We start from the raw sequence: 23,359 nt of genomic DNA on the forward strand, positions 1-23,359 counted from the left end.
ACGCGCCTCGTTACCCGATGCCGGCCGACGTTGCACCCCCTTCCTGGCGGCATCTCCCCGGGAGGCATGAGATAAACCAAAAGAGACGGTGGATTTCGGGTGTATGGGGATGTATGTCGGCCATTCATTTAGTTTGTCACATATCTCAACTAGAAAGTTACGATCCCCAGAAATACTAAAATATATAACAATTACGGGTTTAATCAATGTCAATCATCGTACCCAGTGCGGCCCCGAGGTATTAAATTATTAAATCCAGTAATTTTATTATAGGATTTTTTATTATTATCAATTGTCGTATCGTCCGCATAATGGCTGGGTGATACATGCGGCGCTCACCCCATTTATCGCATCATTGGATTCAACTTCCAATTAAACTAGAATGAGTCATTAATTGGTGAATACCTCGTTCAATGGAATAATCGAATGAGGAAAATTGAGAAGAACGATAAAAGGTATTTAAAGTGTTGCTGTGATTTGTTTCTGTGACAGGAGTGACGAATCGTACCAAGAAATTAGTCATTCTGTGGTGTCATTTGCGGGGAAAATCTGGAATGTGAGACGTAATTTCTTTAATGATTATGAGAGAAATTATTCACTGAATAATTGAGAATTTTTCGGAGTTTTAATTTTTCCGGGCCAGACACTAAATTTTTCTTTTAATTTATTTCAACAGTCAAGTGCATTTTTAAAGTTCAATTCACATTAATCCAAGAGTAAGAGAAAGCTCCAAAGGTTTCTAATTCCTTGCAAATTGATTAAATTTATTTTCCCGAGAATGAAAATACTCTTAAAATCTGAACACCACCTCAAGTCTTGAATTTTCAATTTTCTCACATCTTCAACGGCACTTGTCCCCGCCCTCTGAGCATTCCAAGAGTCATTCACCGCCGTCAAAAAATGCGAAGAAAATTCTCTCGGAACGTGTTGTACGAAAGAAAGACATAACCATTAAGAGAGCTACCGAGCGAGAGAGAAAAATGAAAATGCCACGAGGTGGAGGGTGGATGTAAAGGGGGATTGTGCGCCCAGAATTTTCGCGCATCGGTATAATCCCCATTCCCCCTCTTCACCCCATGGAATTTCCATATTTATACGTAACTGGGTAGTAGTGGTAGGTGGTAGGTTTGGATTAACCCTGGGCGCACAAACCCCCAGAGTTGGCTATACGAGAATTGAAAACGAGCGCAAACGACGGCCGACGTTGTAGATCCACCCCCTCTGCCTTTCACTTCTCCACCGCCTCGAGCCCCGGGTCCTCGGCAATTCGCTCAAATTGAGCGGACCAATTTGCACGGATTGTGATGCTAAGCGGCGTGCGCCCCCGTACCGGTATAGGTGTGTCGGCTACTTTAACCCCTTCATGTATCTTTTCCGGTATTACCTATTAACCATTACTTTTTATTATCGAAAATGCAGAACGATACTATTTAATTTTACCTCTCTCCTGGCGTGATTGGAAGGGAGGGGATTATCATGATGAAAGAAACATGATAATTGTTCCGTGCATACCTGACCAATTTCACGAGATAATTGTGTTAACTCTTTCAAATTTTCCTCAGGATGGTAATTAGGGGGTCTTAAAAATTCATTGCAGGGGGTATTGTAATTGAGAAGTGATGGAGTCTGAGTGGAGAAATTCATGATAAATTTTAAATCAGGACAGTCTACCCTATAATGTCACTTAAAAATTTTCAAATTCAATAAAGAACATTTTTGACGAAGGAGGTAAGATATTAATTGTTTTTATAATGCATTAATTGATAAATGTTTTCAATATGATAACGTCCGGTTCAGTCGAAAATTAATGTCGGAATCATTGGACTCGTATTTAATGATAATTCCCAACTCTTCGAGCCATTCCTCCACAATAATCATGGAGTACTAGAAAAGGCATTAAACCTCATAAACAGTCCTTAATATTCCGCCTCATGCGTGCCCGGATATCGTAAGCCGTAGATTCGTGCCCCAGCTATATTAGAACGTGCGACGCCCATGAGAGAGAGCTCCCGGGCTATACAACATCCACTAAACTCGGAAATCTCCACTCGGGCATAATTTTCCGGCGCCATTAATGGGCCCATTGGTATATTCGCGCATATTCTGAAATACGTGTAAGCCGGTTTTCGTTGGGGAAATCCCTCTCCCCCGTAGTTGGAAAATTACAACAATTCCGGGGGTGGTGAGGGCGAGTTTAATCGTCGTCCAGTGGGTGCTCGATTAATTAAAACTGTGCGGACCAACGCAAATGAATCACACGGGGAACAAACGCATGGAAGAGCGTTTTCTTCATTGAGTGGAAAATTAGTGGATCTAATGATGCCGGTGGAGGCATTCGCAGGCTTGATGTTGGATCGAATCAGCAATTAGGCAAGCTCCCTCTAATGATCGGTATTGACATACACTTCAGGGTGAATTTTCAATACAACATTATCCCTGATGCGAATACATTAATGTCAGTCATGTAATGCAATGGGATTTACGGTATTTTCGGGGAGAGAAACGTTCAGTAAAAATTATAGAACGTGAAACAATAAATAATTTTTAAAAATATTGCATTCCCTGGAGGAGAGAACGATGAAACCCTTTTTTATTGTACAAAACAGGAGGAAAGAATTTTTTAGCGAAAGTTTTCTTTCCTAAAGCTTTCGATCATCAAAATTCCCGCAATAATTTTCTATCCACTTAATATATTTCCCTATCCCTGAAATTTAAGCCCAAACTTCAATCGAAATTTGCCTTCACGTACGTACGACGATCGCCCCAGAAATTTAACTCGCAAAAAAAATCAAGGCAAAATACTTTTAATGGGCTCTTGGGTCGTTATCTCTCATCGTTAAACGAAGAACATTCCTGCCCTCCCTCTCCACCTCCACCACACCCTCTTTTCGTAATTATAACAAAGTTTAAATTTATTTTTACCTCCGGGATGAGCGTCGGGATTTACCTTTAGCAAAATTGACGTAGTTATTTTTAACAAAGTTCATTTGCCCAAGAAACCGTCCGGAAGTTGAAAATGCATATTGATGAGATTATTTTTTTTTAATTGATAGAAAATGTTCAATAGCCTCGGCAGGATGAATAGGGATAACATCTGGGTTAATTGAATTTTCGGGCAGATATTTAATTTAGGTCCTGGTGAATAGGGGATAATGGAGGAAAAATTCATTACAGTCGTGTCAATTTTAATTTGCCTCGTGGCTGATTTTTTTTCCCCCCAATGTTTGACAAACTGAATGCAGGCCGCGATGATTTGGCTGAGTTAATGAACTAGAATAGACAAAAAAATGATAAAAAATGCGCGAGATGGAGAGGGGCGAGGGCCGTTCAGGGGCACACAGAGGGGGAGGGAATTTTTCAGGGTAAAACGGGAGTGCACGTGGGTCAATGAATTAACTCAGTCGCACCTGGTTAATTAGAAACGTCGGACGGATGGAGTTTTACCCCAAGAATGTTAATAAAATGCACAGCCCCCGGAGAGTCCGTACGTCTCGCGTCCAGGTTATAACAACCCTTATTTTTACACAGCCACGCGTATGTCCGGGGAGTATATAAAAGTGTTTCATTCGGTGAACTACTTGGCCCGAAGCAGTGTGCATGTAGCACCACACCATGGGTCTATCGTCTCACGGCGGTCTGTAGAGTATCAAAAAACCCTTGCCCTGGTGCGGTCAAGTATTCCACGAAAAGCCGTTGGAAAAGGCGCTCTCAAGAAAATACATAACAAAATTGCTGGAGAGGTACATGTACAGCCATTTCAACTCACCCAACGTCTCTTCATGGTGTTCTCCTCCGGTTGTACTTGTGAGGCTCGAGACGAAAATAGAGGCTTCCACTTGTGAAATTTCAGTTCATGGGAATGTAACGGATTTGGTAAATTATGAAGTTTTTGATTTTTCAGGAGATATAATTTTTTTACGACGCAACGGTGTATTTTTATTGACAGAAATTTCTTAGATTTTTTGTATAAAAAAAGAAAGGGCATTTGATGATATTTAATTGAAATAATATAGATGTTGTTTATTAATATTAAATTGCTGTCACGAGCATCTGAAATTTATACTTCAGGGAAATATTAATTTTTTTAATCCTTTCTTTCTAAATCGAGGGATTTTCTAAGAATTCTGATGAGGTTTAAATTGCGTCAGTTATATTGTTCTACAACATGATCATGTGAATTATAATTTCGAGTGAACTCCTGCGATAATTATGAGCATTAAATAATTCATCGAAATTCTTCCCTCAAGAAATTTAGAAACACTAGATAATTATTAAAAGAGTTCATTCAGGGTCACATAGAAAATATCTTCTAGAGTAATATGATTATCATAATTTAATCCTAACTCCGTCCCCCTTGGCAGAGATTAGGCCAGAGAAATACAATTGTAAAAAAACAAATAGACCTCTGAAATGAATGAATATTTGGCAATCACAAAATAATTCTTTTTCTCGCGTATCGTGAAAATAATTCTCCACTATTATTTTGTCAATAATTTTCTCAGTTGTTTGCAGTAACCAGAAGTTCTCATCAAATTGTGAGAATTAAATTTTCTCATGCACTGAAAAACTATCGATCCCTCTCAACAATCAAACTTCCATGTTTACCATTCCCCTGAGTTTCCCATTATAGTTACCACCCCTTCGTCAGACCCTTCCGGACAAACTCGGGAAAAAAACCACTTCGCGGTCAAAAAATTCATACCATCTGCTGAAAGGCCAGATCTCCAAATAATGTACGAAAGATGAGAGAATACACCGGGAATCACATTCCGCTATAGTACATGTTATCCACCTTTATGCATTTTTGGTTGAGAGAGTGCGGAGAACCGCAGTGGAGAGAGGACATTGCGCTTTAGTTTCAAACGGACAAAAATAACCTGCCATGCAAAATGTGAAATCCAGTTTCGGTGAGTATTTCTCTACCCATTCTAGCTGCCCGGTGGAATACCTTTAGGACGAAAGAGCGAAGGGTTATAGAAACTCGGAGAGAAACAATTTCTATTGATAGAAACAGCCAATTGACAATCCGATAACGGGGGACTCTCTATGAATTTTTTTCCATCGGTGAATAGAAAAATTGAATTAAAAAATTGACAGACTTTTTTTTTTCATCCTTTCGGTTCAATGGTAAGCGTGAAATTAAATAACGAACGTGTAGAACAATTGGATTATTAATTTTGATACTTTGAGAGTTGAAAGCTCGATGAATTCCCCATGAAGTTGTCAGGAATTTCTAAATATCGCGCCGTAAATTTGTGTCAGATCAGTTTTCCCGAAAATCCCTTTCAATTTTTCTTTTCCCTTTTCTCTCGCTTCATTTCTTTTATTGTACCCCATCCTTCGTGAACTTCCGCGTGACCGTTGAACGTATCTACGGGTCGAGGGTGATGAGAGAGCGCGCGATATGAAGTAACAGAGACGGAGGGGACCAACGGATAAATCCATTATCCTGGTCCCACCAGGGACTTTCTAGCGATGGCTTGACAGGTACACAACATTACCATTACACCGGGAGTTTAGTTAAAGGCCAGTGCGCGCGCATCTACCACTGATGATTACGTATACACGATATAGAGGCCACACGTATTGTACACTAGGGTCAATCGTGATTGGCCGACAGGATTGATCATCTCAGTGTTCCCGATGTGTGCGAAAAGGCAATAATTTTTCTATAATTTCTTTTCTCCCGGTGTCGCCGATGGCCGGGCATTTTACCGCTACATGTCCCGACTATTGACCAATCAAACGAGCCCGCCGAAGGCGGGCGAAGTTTGATTGAAATTATACGAAGAGTCTCGTTCGAAGATGATAATAATTGTAGTCATGCTTGCCATGCCTTAAGTCCACAACGTTTAACTCAAATTTTTTAAATTTATTTTTATCCGCGCCATGTATCCTCTGGTCGCTACAGTGGCGCCATCTTTACCTCATATTGTTTTTTTTTTTTTTTTTTTTTTTTTTTGAATCATCATTGTGAATGTTGAAGATGATAATGGGAGTTGGGTGTAAAGTAGGGTGGGAGATTATCATCTTCGAACGAGACTCTTCGTATAATTTCAATCAAACTTCGCCCGCCTTCGGCGGGCTCGTTTGATTGGTCAATTATACTGTGAGTCTCGTTCTCGATGATAATAATTGTAGTTTTTTAGAGGGATCAATGATGATTATGACAATTTTTTCTTTACATGATAATTTGTTTCACTTATTTATTTATCTTCCTTTTTTGGAAAACTAACATAGTAGAACAATAGAAACTCAATAACAAATGTAAATAATTAGCTTATCCAATGATTGCACGTGCAAATTCATCATTGAGAGGCTGGATGGGTCTATTATAGAACTTGAAAAAGGTCTGAGATTCAGGGGCCCATCCAGCAGTTCGTCTAATAGTTGCAATATCTATTCCTCGCTTGTGAGCTGCTGAAACCGCAGAATGCCGAGTACTGTAAGCACCGAACTGAGATATGTCGATACCTGCTTTTCCCAAAAGCCTCTTGATCCAGTGACCAATCGTTTGGGCACTAATAGCCCCGTAGGGTTTCATGGTAGCAATCAATAGGTTTTTGGTTTGTTCATTTCTGAATTTTTGGGTCATCTTAATATAGTCTAGTACTAATGAGGCTACACATAATCCAGGTCTCTCAGGGAAAAAAGGTAGAATTAGATCTGGTTCTGATGAACCTGGTTTCGACGTCTTAACCAATTCCGTAATTTTTATACTTATGTAAGAGTCAAATCTGACTATGTTATCAATCCTGATGAGTGATAAGGTTTGTAACCTTTGAGCCGTTGTGAGAGCCAGGAGAGTACATAATTTTTCAGCTGCGACACTCAAGGTTAATTCTTGTAGAGGGGGCAGCTTTTCTAAATAATCTAGAACTGGAGTAATGTTCCATGTCGTGGAGTATCGTGCTTTGGTAGGATTTTCTCTGAAAACCCCTCTCATGAAACGTGATATCAAACCATCATTGTTCACATCATATGAAGTAATCAAGGCAATTGCTGCGCGAGAACTATTCAAAGTATTATATTTACTCCCTTCTTCCGATCTGGAGTTGAGGAATTCAATAATCTCTGAAGTCTTTGCGTTGAAGACATCTAATTGTTTAGCATGAGCATAACTCCACCATCTTTTTAGCTGACATTCATATTGTCGGAGTGTTGATGCAGCAATAGAATTGATCATTTTTTCTACTGAACTCTCGTCGATTCCCTTCCTTGAGTAGGCTGACCGGATAATTTCCCTGCCACCAATGAAAGGTGGGATGACAGGGGATGGATCTCGTTCCTGAAAGGGGATATCAGAGAGAATTCGTCAGGCTTGAAAATTATTGGGGCCTCGATAAGGAGGGAAGAAAAAAGAGGGTACCAGGGTTGTGTGGGCCAATGTGGAATTACTAGAATACCAGTAGCTTCGTCATTGATAATTTTCCTTAAGCTACGGAGGATCAGCGCGAAAGGAGGAAAGGCATAGAAGAGTTCTTCTTTCCATGAGACAGTAAATGCATCAATGATACTAGCTTGAGGGTCTGGGAAACGAGAATAGAACTTATTGCACTTGTTGTTCAATCTTGTTGCAAAAAGATCCACCGAGAAGGGACCGAACTTTTCCTCGATTCGTTCAAATGCTGAGGGAGAGAGACTCCACTCTGTATCAATATTCGTTATTCGGGATGCTGAATCTGCTTCTATATTCTCCTTTGAAGGGATGTATGAAGCTCTTATCCATAACTTTCTCCTTTCGCACCACTCCCAAATTTTTCTTGATAATTCACTTAGGTGTGGGAATTGGATTCCTCTAGATTTATTAATATAAGAGACCGCGGTAGTATTGTCTAGACGTAATAGGATTTCGGTATTCGATGCTTTAGATGCAAAGCATCTCAGGGCAAAAAAGGCCGCTAATAATTCAAGGTAATTAATGTGTTTCCCTTGCTCCTTTTCACTCCAAAAACCATGAGCCTTGATATTGTTACAATAACATCCCCAGCCTGTCAACGAGGAATCTGAAAATATCACCATGGAATATTCCTGACGTCTGATAGGATTCAATCCAATATTAACATTTTTCTGCCACCACTCTAGATCTTCAAACATAATATCATTAATCAGAATTTTTCCCTCATAATTGCCACCGTTGAATTTCAACGCCAAGAATTTTTGTCTCTCCAGCCTTTTACAGTGGATAGAGCCATACTCCATTGCCGGGCATGCTGCAGTTAGGACACCCAAGAGAGTGGCAAATTGACGAATTTTGTGTTTTCCTCCCTTCTTGAATATTTTGATCATTTCCTTAATCTGTATTTTCTTTTTGTCTGGTAACTCCAATGAATAGTTGACAGAATTGATCACAAAACCTAAGTATTTACACTTCTGGGTGGCTACTAAGGAGCTCTTTTCGAAATTCACAATAAAACCTAGATTTTCTAATAAGTTTATGCATGTTCTCATATTTTCTTCGCATTGATCCTTGGAATTACTCACGAAAAGAAAATCATCCAAATATATCATTAGCCGCATTCCTTGTAATCGGAGTTTACTAACAACGGGTTTCATAATTTTTGTAAAAACAAAGGGACTGGTGGATAATCCAAAAGGAAGACATGTAAATTGAAATAGTTGGCCTTTGAATTCTAATCTGAGAAATTTTCTGTCTTCCTCGTCAATAGGAACTACAAAGTAGGCATCCTTTAGATCAATAGATCCCATGAAATCATTAACTGAAACGAGATTCATGGCAGATTTTAAATCTTCAAGCTTGAAGTGGGGTGCATAAATGAATTTATTCAGCTCTTTTAAATTAAAAATGAAGCGAAATGTTCCATTTGGCTTCGGGGTGAGGAAGAATGTCGAGATAAACTCTCCTACTACATGGTCGCATTCCTCAAGAGCGCCTAAGTGTAGTAACTTATCAATTTCTAATTGAATTTGTATTGATTCCTGTTCAGCAAATTTTCTCTCTTTGGGAGGATTTTTCTGCACCGGAATTTTTGTAAAGGGAAGTCGATAACCTTCCACATATTTCAAGATATTTATGTCTAATTCCTTCCAATTCTCCAGGAAACAGGCTAGGCGTCCTGCTAGTTTCGTTACCTTAGCTATTTCTTTGATGACGATTGGCTCGTCTGAGGATTCGTTTTGGGACGATTCGTGGAGGCACTCTTGTATGACGTCTTCCTGAACTGAAGGAGTCGATGTCTCTGTTGATGATAACCCACCTGACGAGCATTCGCAGGTGGGTTCTTCGAGTTTCCCTGGAGTCGTGTTCTAGGAGCGTTCTTCTGTGGGGGTTTATCCTTGATGTCAGAGGATGCTCGTTCAATTTCCTTGGCCGTTTTAACTTTTTCTTTCAAGTTTTCTCCATATAGCCATTCATCTGTTAGCATCGTATCCACCGTGGGCTTCATGGTCTTGTTGAAGAGAGGGGTAATGAAAGACTTACGTGCCACAGTCTGTTGATAAAAAATATCCGCGAGCATCTGTCCCGTATGACTCAAATAGTCAGTAAAGACGTCTTCATCCAGACCTTCTTCTGGAGGATCAACCATCAAGGACACTGCCGCTCCCAGAGCAGCCAGAGCTGTCCCAACACAATTCTGGGTATCCACGAAGTGTGAGTCTCTCTTCTTCGCCATATCTGAGAGGAGTGGCAAAATTTCTAAGTTGACCTTGGGGGCTTCCACGTATAATTCGCCTTTGCGGTTATACAAGTCGACGATATCTTTTTTATTTTTAGCCGGAAGACCTTCTTTAGTCCATTTTGACCATGTCTTCATCAGCTCTGAATTGTACGTCACCTCTTTCAATTTAGAAAATGGCACATCCACCCCCAAGGCTTTCAGGACTGCCTCCCTGGACGAAGACACCGTTATGTGGGTTGGATCCTCTGAATTAACCACCTGTTCCCGTGCCTGAGAAGGGTTTGTGTCGTCATTGATGACAGAAGAATTATTTTCTTTGTCGTCAATTTCTGTAACGACAATGGGAAAAAGGTGCTAACTTGTGCCAAGGCTACACTTGTTGTGTATATTAAGATAATAACTCGTTACTTTGAACGATATCTTAATGCCCCCTCAGAGTCGTGTGGACTCTGATTCTCAAATTTCGTATGGAAAGGTGAGATTGGCATGGAATGAGATTTGTTTTACCCGTATGGGGTTACTTACCAATTATCTCATTCAAATTAGTGAGATCTTTTACAGCAGGTTTTGCTTGAACCTCAACTAATTTGTTGACGACCTGAGTGAGGTTATCTAACTGATTTTGTAGCACTCTGAATTTTTCCGATGATCTCATCCTCTTGTGACTGCGTTCATCTCTCGATCTGGATCTGGAACGCCGTTTCCTATCTCGACTGGACATTATACCACTGTTTGTTGAACAAAATTAACTTTTTTATGTGACGAAATACGAAAAACGTTGAGAAGTTTCGGCACAACGAAACAATATGAGGTAAAGATGGCGCCACTGTAGCGACCAGAGGATACATGGCGCGGATAAAAATAAATTTAAAAAATTTGAGTTAAACGTTGTGGACTTAAGGCATGGCAAGCATGACTACAATTATTATCATCGAGAACGAGACTCACAGTATAATTAACATTCATGAAGTGCCAGTCAGGTGAATTGACCGTTAAACGCTCGGTTGAACGTTGAAAATGATCTTGGTTCGGATAGAATGATTTTGCTCACTCGAAGAGTCATAAAATCATCGGGGGAATATTTTAATTGGCAATTGTCGGATAATAAAATCAACTTTTACCCCTTTTTTGGTAATTGAGGGCAAAAGAGAATGCGGGTAATGAGTTGTCTCATTAGGCATTCAGGGAAATGGCTAGTGAGGCCGGTGATTAAAATATTTTGTCAGTCGTTGGGGTAATGACGGTGAGGTATTTGATGAGTGTTTTTATTTCACTTTCAGTGAAATGCTTTCATATTATTTTCGGGTAATTTTACAACAATAATTCCATGATCTCGCCGAACTTTCCAGAATTTTCATTGTCCTGAAAACTCGAAAGTAGTGAACTCATTCAGTATTCAAGAAATTCACTGATTTGAAAGTAATACCGTCGGGAAAAGACATTTTTAGTACTGCTCTTGGGAATTTTTAGGGAGCTGTCGTACTTCAGAATTCAAATAGCTGATCTGTGAAGTTTGCTCCTGAAATTTCACTGATTGAATCCCCTAAAATGCCAGATGGCTTCGGTAAGAAGAGGATTTTCACGTATAAAAACTAAAACTTATATCAGTGTCAAAAATTTTACTGGAAAATATAGAAATGGTGTCATATCAGCTCATGAATACCGAGGATTCTCTAAAAAGACAGTTTTTAAATTTTTCATCGTCCAAAAATCTCTTCTGTAGCTCTTTTTGCCTCCAAGAGTTTCCCAAATTCCCTGGAATCATCAATTGTCGAGTACCCTCACTCCTGCGAGAAATGTCCTGGGCGATTGTGTCCCTGGCACTCCAACATCATCGAATATGACAAACCCTCGGTTCCAACTAACGACAAAATGCCCTCGACAATGATCGCCCTCCTCGTCATCGTCGAAATGAGCGTTAGAACCTCATAAATGGAATATGCATGGCATACTCGGAGATACGTTACCACGGACAACAGCGGAGATACCTTACGGGCCTCTACCCCCCGAGGAAGGTTTACGTGAATATGGGAGCCTGGGCTCTATGGTTCTGCAACTTGGCGTAACCCCGATTGCCCATCGCTCCACTTGCATTACGTTGGATAGACGTATGCGTAAAGCCCGGAGACTCCTGCTATGCGATTGTAAGCGGTGCCAGGGCGTTATATCCAGATAGGTGGGTGGGATGGTGGAGGGTGGCGTTGTTTCACAGTCAATACCCAACCCACTCTCTATGTATTCAACCGCGTATCGATACTAGAGGTGTTATGACAACAATGGACTCGACTGTGAGGATACATGCGCAATAAAATTATCTTGTTTACAAGTATCGCTGGGTTTTTTAATCCCTAAATAAGAGATTAAGTTAATTAATGTTTGAAATTTTCCACTAAACTCAAGTTTTTAAACAGTTAATTCATCGATTACCTATAATCCCGCTGAAGGACGCAGTAATTCCTGATTCAGGAGTTAATATACTGAAGAGGCTTGGCATCCTTAAAACCAACCCCCCAATTATACTTAAAATTTTCTTCCCTCGGGAATTTTTTAATCTCACAATTTTTCCGTCAGAAATTTTCTATTGATAAGAAAAAAAGTTATGAAATCCATAATTTTCTTCTCTAAGTGAAAACCGTATGGCGAGAAGTGAGTTTAATTATAGAGGAGAGGAGGGAATAAAATAGTATGGGGTCGATTGTAGCATAGGGGTAATGAACTAGAGGCGATAATGAGTCGACGCCGGAGAATATTTATGCCAGGGCACTTATGTGAGAGGCATCGCTCATTGCCCTATCGCGGAGGTTTTATCGTCTTGTATGCAACAGCGATATCTCCAAGGAGTGAGGCACTGCTCTCATACATCATAAAGCACTAAACAAGCGTTTATACTTTTTTTTAACCTCTTGAGACCCGAGGATCTGATATATTAAAAGGGGTTTCAATGAAAAAATAGGGGCTTTCTTTTGGGAGTCTGAGAATCTGAGTGATATCGCTGGTTACCGTGGCCTTGGTTCAATTTCGTGCTGATATCATGACAGCGGACTGATAGGAGAAATAAACGATCATCTCGTTCCGGTCTTATTCACTCTTGTGGGGACTATTTTTGGGATATCTTTGCATTGAGGGAGAATATTATGATTTGTCAGTTGTTGAATGAAACTTTCTGTTATTGTAAAAACAAATCACAGATGGACAGAGAAAAAAAATCTTTCAAAATCGACTGCAAAACAATATTTGCTAGAAATTATAGAACCGAAATGTAATTTTTTGAGAATTTTTCTCTCCGTGTGAACGAATTTAATGAAAAACTCCGGTGAATTCGCTGGAATATTCCACGAAATTTCCAAATGTTAAATATTCCATCTCCGAAAAATTTAAACAAAAAAATTGGATGTCGGCTGAACAACGCACCGTCTCCAGAAATTTCTCTTTATTCTGTGCCATAATTTCGAACAAAGTGAATCACTCAAAAAAATGTTTTGCGATCACGCGAATATCGCCGATGACTATTGGCCCCGTGCATTGGATAACCGAGTGCAGTAACATGAGAGTCTGTGTGTGTGTGCTCGGAGACCCATAAAACTCGCAAACTCACGGGTGTAACACGAGACAAATGGTTCTCTGATGTAGAAAACACGTGACGGAGTAATATTGCCGGGAGAGATGTATTAACTCCAAGTGTCAATGCTCAAAAAAAGATTTATCAAGGGACCAGGGCATACATAGAACTTTCTCTTTAGACGGCGACACTGATAACCTATTTTGCCCCAGTTTAAAATTGACGGGGGGTTATTTTAGTACGTGGGCTTGTGACCAGAGGAGGTGAAAAAAGAGGGAAAAAATTTGGGGAAAAAAATAGCTGACGGTAACGAGCGATCCAGGAGTTCCGTAATTATTTCAAAAAATTTCCCTCCCTGTACCTCTCACAGATTAAAATGTATCAATATTTCGGGTGTCCAAGATGTCCCGGGAGTTCGATCGATAAATTTTTCAATTTCAAAACCATAAAAACAAGTTGAATATTCTCAACGTTCTCGCGACAAGTTCTCCACTTTACCCAACGCGAAAATGCCACGTCGTATGTGACCCCCTAGCCCATCTCTCCGGCCCCGTTGTCTGTCGTACAAAAAGAGGAAACGGAAACGAGGACAAAACTTAACCGTTACACAACTCGCACTATCAGAAGGATCCACGACTTTAGCCCCTTTCTTTGTCCCCATCCTCGGGTGAATTCTCCCTTTTTCATTCTTCCCTTAACTTGTATTTTTCCTCGATTACCAGTTACCTCGGGCTAATTGGAAAGACTCGTTGGCGACAGATTCCTCTCTTCCTTTCCCATCCCCCGATTTTTTTTTACCTCAGCTAAAAGAGGGATTGGAAAAAGTTGCACGGATACTTTTGGAAGCCGCAGACTCGGGCTTTGCGGTCCACTGATTATTTTCGTAAGAGTGAGACGAAGTTCCCTACCCCTACCCCTGAACTTTGTCCCGCGCAAATGCACCCTTCAATCCCCTTTCCGTCCTTATACCTTAGTAAAAACTTCTTGCAGAGGCTGCACTCGAGTATTTTAAAGTATCGAGAAAGGGTATCGGCTATCGACTGACTGTCTTCTTTAGTTGGGCTCCTCTTACCGCCTCTCTGAACACAATCCACTCGGTTTTCTTCTCTATTATTTTTTTTATTCACTCGCCTTTTTACCCTTCCATTCTCGTTTCGAGTTTCAAAAACTTGGGGAAAAGTGCAATTTCATTTTTACTTCAGTCTACGTTCATATTATCGAGTTATTTTCCTTTTATTTTATTAAATTTTATTGTATTGAATTAATAAATGCCTCTCTCCCGGGGATACAGGCAGTTCACCATTTTTTTGGTGAAAGTTTAAATGAAATTTTATATTTTTGTTCGGGGATCGAACAGAAGCGGAATATTCAGTGAGAGTTTACATTATTGTGCGCTGTAGTTTCCGTTTTCAATGATAAAAATGTGGGAGAAATTAGATTTTTTAATTCATGTGACAAATTATTTCCCAAATATCATATTCCCTTCGAAAATCTTCCTTTTGGAGTCTTTAGGAACTTCTAAATTATTATAAATCATAACAATACAATAAATTGCTCTGTAAAAAGTATTTCAGAACTGACAACAAGGAAAAGATGATCCAATGATTCACGTTTTACGCGAATTTTCAACGCTGAGAGGTATGAATCATTCTTGCTTGTCTATCTCACAAAAGCTTCCGCAGTCCGAGTGACAGCTGATGATCAGCAGATTTCCCATCTCAAAACGTTGAATCAGGGAAAAGTGAATCAAACTACAATTACGAATTTCCACTCGGAATACGTCACTCCCAGGCACGTGATGTCAATTTCATCGCCGGTAAATTCAAAATTCTACTCTATAAATGCACATATTCGTGGACGAGTTCATGATACATTTCATGATGATGTATTAAAACAACTTGTTTAGTGTGCTATAATCTCCCTCATTGGTACTGGTCAGGAGGAATGACAATAGTATCGGGTTTGGAATCTATGTACGTTCACCATGACTCACGAGTCCACTGTTTGAATATGTTATTAATCACGTTAATACCACACAAATAGAAAACTGTTGCAAAATATAGACAAGAGATATACGTTCCCATCACAGCGAGAAAAATTGGATGAAAAATATTTAAAAAATATCAGCAGATTTGCAAAAAATAATTACTTTATATTCTAGTAATGTAATTTTTTACGAAATATTTTTCTTGCCCCAGTTGATTACTTTTCTCACGTCATGATATAACTTATTAGTTTTTTAATCGTTGGTTAATTATTTATGCATTCAGATGTCGTAATTCTATAGCCAAGAATCATAATATTCGCACAAAGGCTTCTGACTGACGTGAAATCGATCCCTGTCATCTAACAATGGGCTCAACGAGGAGGGATAGTAGTTGTATAGTATGAATATACCCAACATTGTTTGCGATTTTTTGCTTGTTCGAATGCTTCAATTACAACTGGTGAAATACAAACTATTTCCACGCATAATGCCCAGTGCAAAACAATGGCTACACTGGACATCAATCGGGAGAATCCGTCCGGCAAATATCCTCGCCGAATTTATCTGCAACGACGGAAACAAATATCGTGCAATATTATCAATAATAGGGTTTATGCACAATGGTGAGTGATAGATAATATTATGAAAAATCGTACGGAGAAAAAATTTCAAAGTTGTGTCTAACAAGGCGATCTTGTCCCATGTATTTCATCAAGAGCAAGAGCATTGATTTTCCCACTAGCAGAGAGATAGTTTCCCAATGAGAATGGATAATTTTCGACAATTTTCATGCATCCGAAACCGTCACAATGTCATACTGCCAAACGTGGCCATTGTTCCCACTGGTTTTTTTTTTATATAAAAACAGAGGGACGGAAAAGCGACAGGAATAATTGGTGGATGCGATCGGTTGGCCATCGGAGCAACTCGAACATCCGAAAAGCACTTTATTTTCACCGTCAGCGATAATTTAATATAACCACCTCTTCCTCTGTATTCCGATTGTTCAACTTGTTTCTTTCTCTCTCCTTCTCGCTACTCCTCCCGACCGAAACCATTGACAGATGAATTTTCCCATTTTATTGATTTTGCGTCAGTTTCAACTGGAAATTCGATTATTGAATTTCTAATACATCGAAGTCTAATATTTTATGCACCATTGTATGGTTTACTCTAATAGGTTCACTCAGTGCGAGCATTTTTAGTTCTGGAAGTATATAAATGAAGAGTAGACGCTGAAGACAAGTCACGGAGTTGTGATTTTCTACTTTGTGTTCAACAGTTCCATATGAATATTCAGAATTGTGTAAAAAAATATTGATCTGTGTGTGGTTAATTGTTAATCCAGTTGAGCACATATGGCTGACGGATGCATATTCAAACCGCAACCACTCGACGAACTCCACTAAACAGTTAATGCGGAATTACAAAGTCAGTTCAGATGTCAGAAGTGATACAGGTCTGAATAAAAGCAACAGGAATTAAATAACAGGGTAGAACGGGGTAAAAACGAGGAGAGAAATTTGTAAAGAAAATTGTGGTGGGGGTAAAAGGTGAAGCCCAGTGTTATTATTTTTTCAAGGCGCCATTCGCCCGTGGCCCATCGCCATCCACTAAATTACAACCTTGTCGAGCACTTATTTATTTCTCGTTTTTTCCCGTCTTCCACTCAAGATGTCTGGTTTGAAAAAAAAATGAATAAAAATGAACTCGTTCTAGCGATCCTCGGGTTCGTCGGCGCAAAAGCCATTCTTGTATTATCATGGTTTTATCGTTGAAGAAAACCGAGGGAAAATGTGAGGAACATGGACATTCATCTAGTCGTCGAATATTTCTTTTACGTAAATAAAGTCGAGCTAATTAATTTCAAACAAAAATATTGCTAATCGAAAAAAAAGTAATCCAATTACCAGTTTCCGCCTCTAGCGTAATAGTCGGCTACGAGGATCTTCATGAAAAATAAGAAAACCTGTACAATATTTTTTCACACATTTTCAATCGCCCATTCACTTCCGTAAGTGTAAAATCCCGATTACCATAAATGAAAATCCCGGAAATCATCAGAATATCTTCACCCGATTAACCGCATAATTTACATAATAACCAAAGGCTATCAGCATGATCTTCCAAACGTTCGAGACGAACCGTAACTGCGATGAAACATCTCGATTCCACCTAAAACCTGTGAGGTCTTTTCAACTCCGGAGGAAAAATGAGGGAATTGTCGAGGCAAAACAGCAGTTTAGGAAGTTGGCGGTTGCCATTCGTCACTTCCGGCAGATAACTCCGTTATTTCTTCAGACAGCCCGATGACCCCCATGTGCAAAAAGTGCTTTGTCTACCCCGCCATCATCACCCCTTCACCTTTTATTTCCCCTCCCCTTTCCTCCAGCCGCCGGTCGTTTCACGGTTTCTTCAACTTTTCTCCCATTTTTTTTTCCGCATCTCGACGCGATTCGTCTCCGGAGGAGACCCTCAACAGCAATCTACACCCGTTCTCCTTGCGTTTTCTCCTGGTGAGATTTCCGCAAAAACGTGGAGACAACTTCTACCATTTCTGTTCGAGGGGGCACGAAGGGGAGGAGAGGCGTCCACCCGCTTCACCTCTCCTCATGCACTTCCCTCTTTGTTCGCAAATTCCATCCTGCGAGGAAGCACAACCGTCTCATTCACAGACACACACGTGAGAAGAAGTAAACAGGGCTAGGTGCGGTGGTGGGTTGAAAACTATGCCGCAGCAGTGCCACGTCAAGACCTCCCTGGAGAAATTAATTCACCCGGGGATCTACGCCTTCTACATTTACTCGACAAAGGACACCGAGAAAAGAATGGCCAGTCATACTCTCCAGCCTATGTGTGTCATTAAATCTCGCTCATGAATCAAGTAAATAGAAAAATGGGGGTACGAGAGGTAAAAATGATGCGGCATCTCACACCCAGCGGAAGGACTATTTTATGGAACTGTTAGAGAATTCCCTGTCCAGATTATCAAAATCATTTTCAAACCGAAGAATGCTCTACTACCACAAACATGACCCTAACACAAGCAACGAACCACAAGAAAAAAGGGAATTTCTTCCAAACATTCCACCATTTTCGGGAATTTTTTGAGTCACTTCTGAAATCGGTCAGTGAACTTGAAATCCTTAATTTTAACTGAGGAATTATTTCACGTTATGGGCGATTACTGCGCATCCTTGCACTCCAGTTGTTAACCCAAAATGCCTCATCTCTGAAATTCCCATTTCAAAAAGAAAATTTTTCTCCCCACCGAATGAAAATAATTTCTGCCATGTCTTCAGCCATTGCTCGGGAAAAATTTAAATTTCCGTCGGGGAATGACTGGAGAATTGTTCCCCCTGTTGTTATTTTTCTTGTTCCAAGCCACTTGAGATGAGGAAGCCCCATCTCTATTGTAGCCAGCTGAAGTCCAGTAATTTTCTCCACTCTCCCGTCCCCCGGCCTGTGTCTAGAGACAGCAGTGCTGGCCTTGCATCACGAGAGAACAACAATTTCATCTCGTGCAGTGAAAAAGACCACTGTATTTGCAAAATTTTCCCCCTAAAACCCCTTTATATTCCTTTCACCGTGCCAACTGTGGACCAAAAGTGAGCAACATACATGCGACTGCCGAGTCACGCGAGCCATCAAAGATTCAAGAATTGCCTGAGGGTCAGCAGATGGTCTCCACTTTGTACCAGGGAGAGAAGTAAATGGCAACGTTGCGATTACCACCTCCCATTCGAGTGCCTCATCCTCATCATCTGGCTGGAATAATCACGGAGAAGAGAAACTACCTGTGAGTCGAGGGGATAAGGTTGGAAGCCGTTTATCCACTCGATGTGACAACACTGTGGATCCATGGGGCCCGTGAGTCCCCCGGCCACCATCGCTTTGGCAGCATCGCGAGTCGTGTCAAGAACCGGCCCCTGACGCCATTGTCTGGCTGGAGTGGAGGAGCGACGGAGATGGAATTTCTCTCTCACTTACACCCGGTGTAAAAAACTCGGAGGTTGTGTTTACCGTCTTCGTCGTGTCGAGTTCGTGACCCCTTTTGGCCTCTACTGGTACCGGTAACCGGTGGGAGGTGTGGGGAAGGGGGCAAGACGGATAAATGATTCCCCAGGTCACGATTCTCAGTTTTCCAGCGCAATGATTGGGGGCCTCATGTTGTCACTGTCAGGGTCAAGGCTGTGGGGTCAATCAATGGTGGTCAAGATTTTCCAGGGGAAGGGTCATTGTCCAGGGTGTAAAGGGCAGCTGAGCTACTTTTTGTTTTTTTTTTATTTTTCCTGAATTTTTCTGCGAAGCATTTTTTTTTTGAAGTTGATTTTAGGTGAAAAAATAACTGAATTTTCACTGTGAAATGTCTGAGCGTTTTCAGGACATTTGACTCTGGAAATTCCAAAAGAATGATCATGATCCTCAGTTCTACTTCGCCTGATTCGAGTTTTCCATCTTCCAAAAGTGTACGATCCCATTCTCTCCCGGCGTCATGTAAAAAGTTGAGGAGGAAAAAAAAGTTGAGGCCAAAAAGAGGCGTACGAGAGAAAATAAGAGGAAACACGAATGCCTCAGCATCGAACCGGTCCTCGTCCCCGTGTTTACTATAATACCGCCTTCGTGATCTCGTTTTATTCCCGAACCAAGTTGCTACAGCTCTCTCTGACGCTCTGCCACCCATTAGATTCACTCGGCCGGAATCGATTCCTTCGATTCAACTCCGGACTGTCGCCCATTTGATAGTTTGGATCTCAGTAATTTCCAGGTGTTGGCTCAGTGAATTTTATTCGTATTGTTTTTAGGAATTGGAGATACCGGGGTAGAATGAGATATTGTAGAGTTTAATTTCGTTGTGACAGACATTTTGGACGGATATAAATGTTTAGATAAAAATCACGTACGATTTGAATAAATTCCGCGAGAGGCAATGAAAAAAATGAAAAAATCTGAGAATTTAATTCTTTTTTCAAAGTAAAGCAGAACTTCCTTCATTGAGATACCAAGTTCTCGTGAATAATTTTCCCTGTCATATGTCTTCATTAGCCTGGAGTTGTCCCTGGTCGAGTCACAAGAGCGGAATGAGTCGCTTGCATTACGTTCTGATGCCCCGTCTTCATAAATCAAATTTTGTAATTGTCAACGGTTGGATTATGCATGGAACATGCATATGACTATTGCCAAAGGCCAATGTTTGCGGATTATGGGGTTAATTCACTCTGATGAGCATTGTCCTAGGAAGGAAAGGAAAACTTCTGAATCGAGATGAATTTTCCAGTGTCGTTCGAGAACTTGATAAGATTATACGTTGACATCATTTGGTTTCATCAAGAAAAAGGAGAAATTTATTTTTGACTTTGAAAAAAATACAGATCTGTACTACGAAAGAACAACTTTATGGCGTGAAAAGGGTTTTCATGGGCTTCGTAAAACGTACTGGAGCAGAACAGGTCGATTTTTTCAGATTCAGCATTAAAATTTGATGCACTTGCAACCAACTGATTCGTGACGTTCGCTTTCTCAGAATAAAAAAGATTCATTAATGTCAAATTTATGCAGAACAATTAATAGAATTATTTTGCAACTCTCGAGCAGAGAGCGATATTTTTGTAGAATTTTGTGGAAATCTTCATAAAATTTTCGTTCTCTCCAACTGTCACATAAAATTTTCAATTGTCGTAAGAAAATGACACGTCTCAATAAAAAATGTTTTAGTACTCCACGAGGAATAGCAGAATGAGGAATAAATTTAAATGTAATATAATCGACAGAGAAATCCAGCGACAATTTTTTCCACCAGAAGACGAAAAAACTTAGCAATAAGAAATAGTCACGTGCGCAGAAATTGAACATAAGAATAATAAGATTCAGAGTGAGACCCAGCCGGGTATTTACCGCAGCCACGCGGGTATAATTTCCTTCTGAGCTAGGAAACTCACGTTACACTTTATTTTTTTTTTTCTCCTCTCCCTCAAGCCCGGAGACAGAAAGAAGAGCAAATCGGTTGGACAATGGAGAGAGCCCGAGCGTGAGCACAAATGAGGGGAAAGAGAAGAATAAAATACTCCAGGAAAAATGAAAAACAAAGATGAGAAAGAAGTGAGATTGGCGGAGGATTGTTTACCGTAGCTCTCTCTCTCCTCTCCTTCTGCTTATCTCAGCAAAAGTTGCCTCGACAATTCTGCGGAAACTGGCGGTTTTCTTCGAGATAAGGCTTAACAAATAAGTTTCTAGGTGTGTGCAACTATAAACGCAACCCCAAATGTTGGCAAACCACTAATTGGAAACGATCTGTAACTTGGTAACAATAGCGTAATGGAGGACTACAACGTAAAACGCAGTGGGTTAACCATAATGCTATGTTTGGAGAATGGAGAGAAATGACAATCCCAAGTCTTTTCTATAAACAACGCATAAACAATCAATTTTCCAGCACAAAAGTGATTTTTTTATCGTAAGAAAAAAATGTATTCACATTCGGAACTAAAAAGGAAGGAATTTTAAACAACAAATCGAAGAAACAATGAACCTGGGCAGAATGTAAATAATAATTAAGTGTTTTCTAAAAAGATGAATAGAGTTATCTGAAATTTCAGCACTGGCCCAGTAATTTTCTAGTGCCAGCACTGAAAATCCTCCCGCACTTCTCGCTACATGTGATATTCGGAGTCACGAATGGAGTTGTGAATAATAGGGAGAATATTCAGGTATGCATCAGCATAATACTGTTGCATCGGATATTTAAATGGAGTAATTTAACCCAGTGAGTACCATTTTCCTGAAATGTCATGCAGATGTTCAATGTTCATACAAAGTTCAGGGAATGCTAATGACTCAGGATTATTCCTGCTAATTGAGGCGTTATTATTTCTCTTGGAAAGGTGCGTCAATGACACGTACCACAGAGTAGTTCAATCGTATGTTATTGTTGAGTAATACAATTGGGGAAATCATCAAGATAATTTTGTTTCAAATTTTTTGACTGAATTCCGAGACTATTCTCAATTTGATAAGATAACATCAAATTTCATTATCTCTGAATTCAAATCGAAAGTGAAATGGAGTTTTTCCGAGACTTTTATCTATTTATTAAGGAAAAAAATTAAGAGGTGGATAACAACTTCCTGATTAATTATAAAATTGAAGACCTCGTAAATGTTGAGGTGCGAATCAATTGTACATTCGATATAATTATTGTTGCTGTTTCAATATGTGGTAATGTGCGACTAATTCCTTTATCAATCACAACATTAACAGAAATTCCCCGCAGATTGATTTTTGTCCGACACTCTGGAGCATTTTCTGAGAAACTCGAGGGGGAATTCCTTTATCAGTAACGCCGTAATGAAGTTGACGAATACGAAAACTTGTAACTTCCCAAGGACATCATTAGTACCCGGCAAATCCACATCTCATAACGAAGTTATCTTAATGCGAAAAGCCAATTGTCATTACAAGATCTGCTTTACTCAGCGATGTTATCTGGAACTAGTTGTTTTCGCGACCAGGGTCTAATCGTCCAATTTAGCCACTTGCTAGTAACTTCTAATTTACCCGTAATCTATAAAGAGAATTACGTTCATCGTCAGTCTTAATCAGAGATTGGAAACTCAAATGAAACGGGGGCGAGTCCGGGTCAGCTACTTAAAGGGGGCTGAGCCCCCCTCGCTCAAAAAACTCGCAAAAATCTAAATAAAAATAATTGTTACTATATATTTAATTAAATTGTTACTATATAATTGCTCCTGTCCTATTAAATTATTCTGGGACAAAAATAAAACATACAAATGATAAATTTAATTGGTTTCGTTGGTTCCGCTCCAAACGACACCGTAAACTAATATTTCTGGATGCAATTCGAGACGAATTTTTTTCCTCAGTGTCTTAATGACGATATACGAAAACTTGCAAGTTCCAGAAAGCATCGTTAGTACCCGGTGAATCCACATCTCATAACGACGTTACGTTAATGTGAAAACGTTAATTGTCATTTCGGGATGTGCGTTATCCTCCGGTGGTATCCCGAAAATGGTATTATCGCGTAAACGAAAACCCGCCGACGTGGTCGTTAGGATCGTTAGGCGATGACGAGGCATCACCCGGTGGTACCTCACGGCTTTTCCCCCCTCGCCCCTCCTGTGTGGCAGTGAGAGGCTCTAATCGCTCATCCCC

The 23,359-nt window shown here is 40.1% G+C and overlaps 2 protein-coding genes across 2 annotated transcripts in view; both read right to left on the minus strand.

Moving 5' to 3' along the window:
* Positions 1-23,359, minus strand: part of LOC135161750 (hemicentin-2) — a 177,195-nt gene that overhangs the window by 25,974 nt on the left and 127,862 nt on the right. The gene's annotated exons all lie outside the window — the stretch shown is intronic.
* LOC135161163 (uncharacterized) lies at positions 7,150-10,523 on the minus strand. Its single transcript, XM_064118477.1, has 3 exons — positions 10,167-10,523; positions 9,094-9,970; positions 7,150-7,288 (listed from the first exon to the last, which is right to left on the minus strand). Exons 1-2 carry the CDS (start codon positions 10,360-10,362, stop codon positions 9,099-9,101), a joined length of 1,068 nt encoding a protein of 355 aa, XP_063974547.1. The 5' UTR covers positions 10,363-10,523; the 3' UTR covers positions 7,150-7,288; positions 9,094-9,098.

The sequence above is a fragment of the Diachasmimorpha longicaudata genome, chromosome 4 (genome assembly GCF_034640455.1).
Source record: "Diachasmimorpha longicaudata isolate KC_UGA_2023 chromosome 4, iyDiaLong2, whole genome shotgun sequence".
Taxonomy (NCBI): Eukaryota; Metazoa; Arthropoda; class Insecta; order Hymenoptera; family Braconidae; genus Diachasmimorpha; species Diachasmimorpha longicaudata.

Bases quoted from the DNA above. Each gene is read 5' to 3' on its own strand.
- LOC135161163 (XM_064118477.1), bottom strand. From the start codon at position 10,362: ATGTCCAGTCGAGATAGGAAACGGCGTTCCAGATCCAGATCGAGAGAT. The intron at 9,971-10,166 runs GTAAGTAACCCC...TTGTCGTTACAG, and splicing joins TAATTTGAATGAGATAATTG to AAATTGACGACAAAGAAAAT.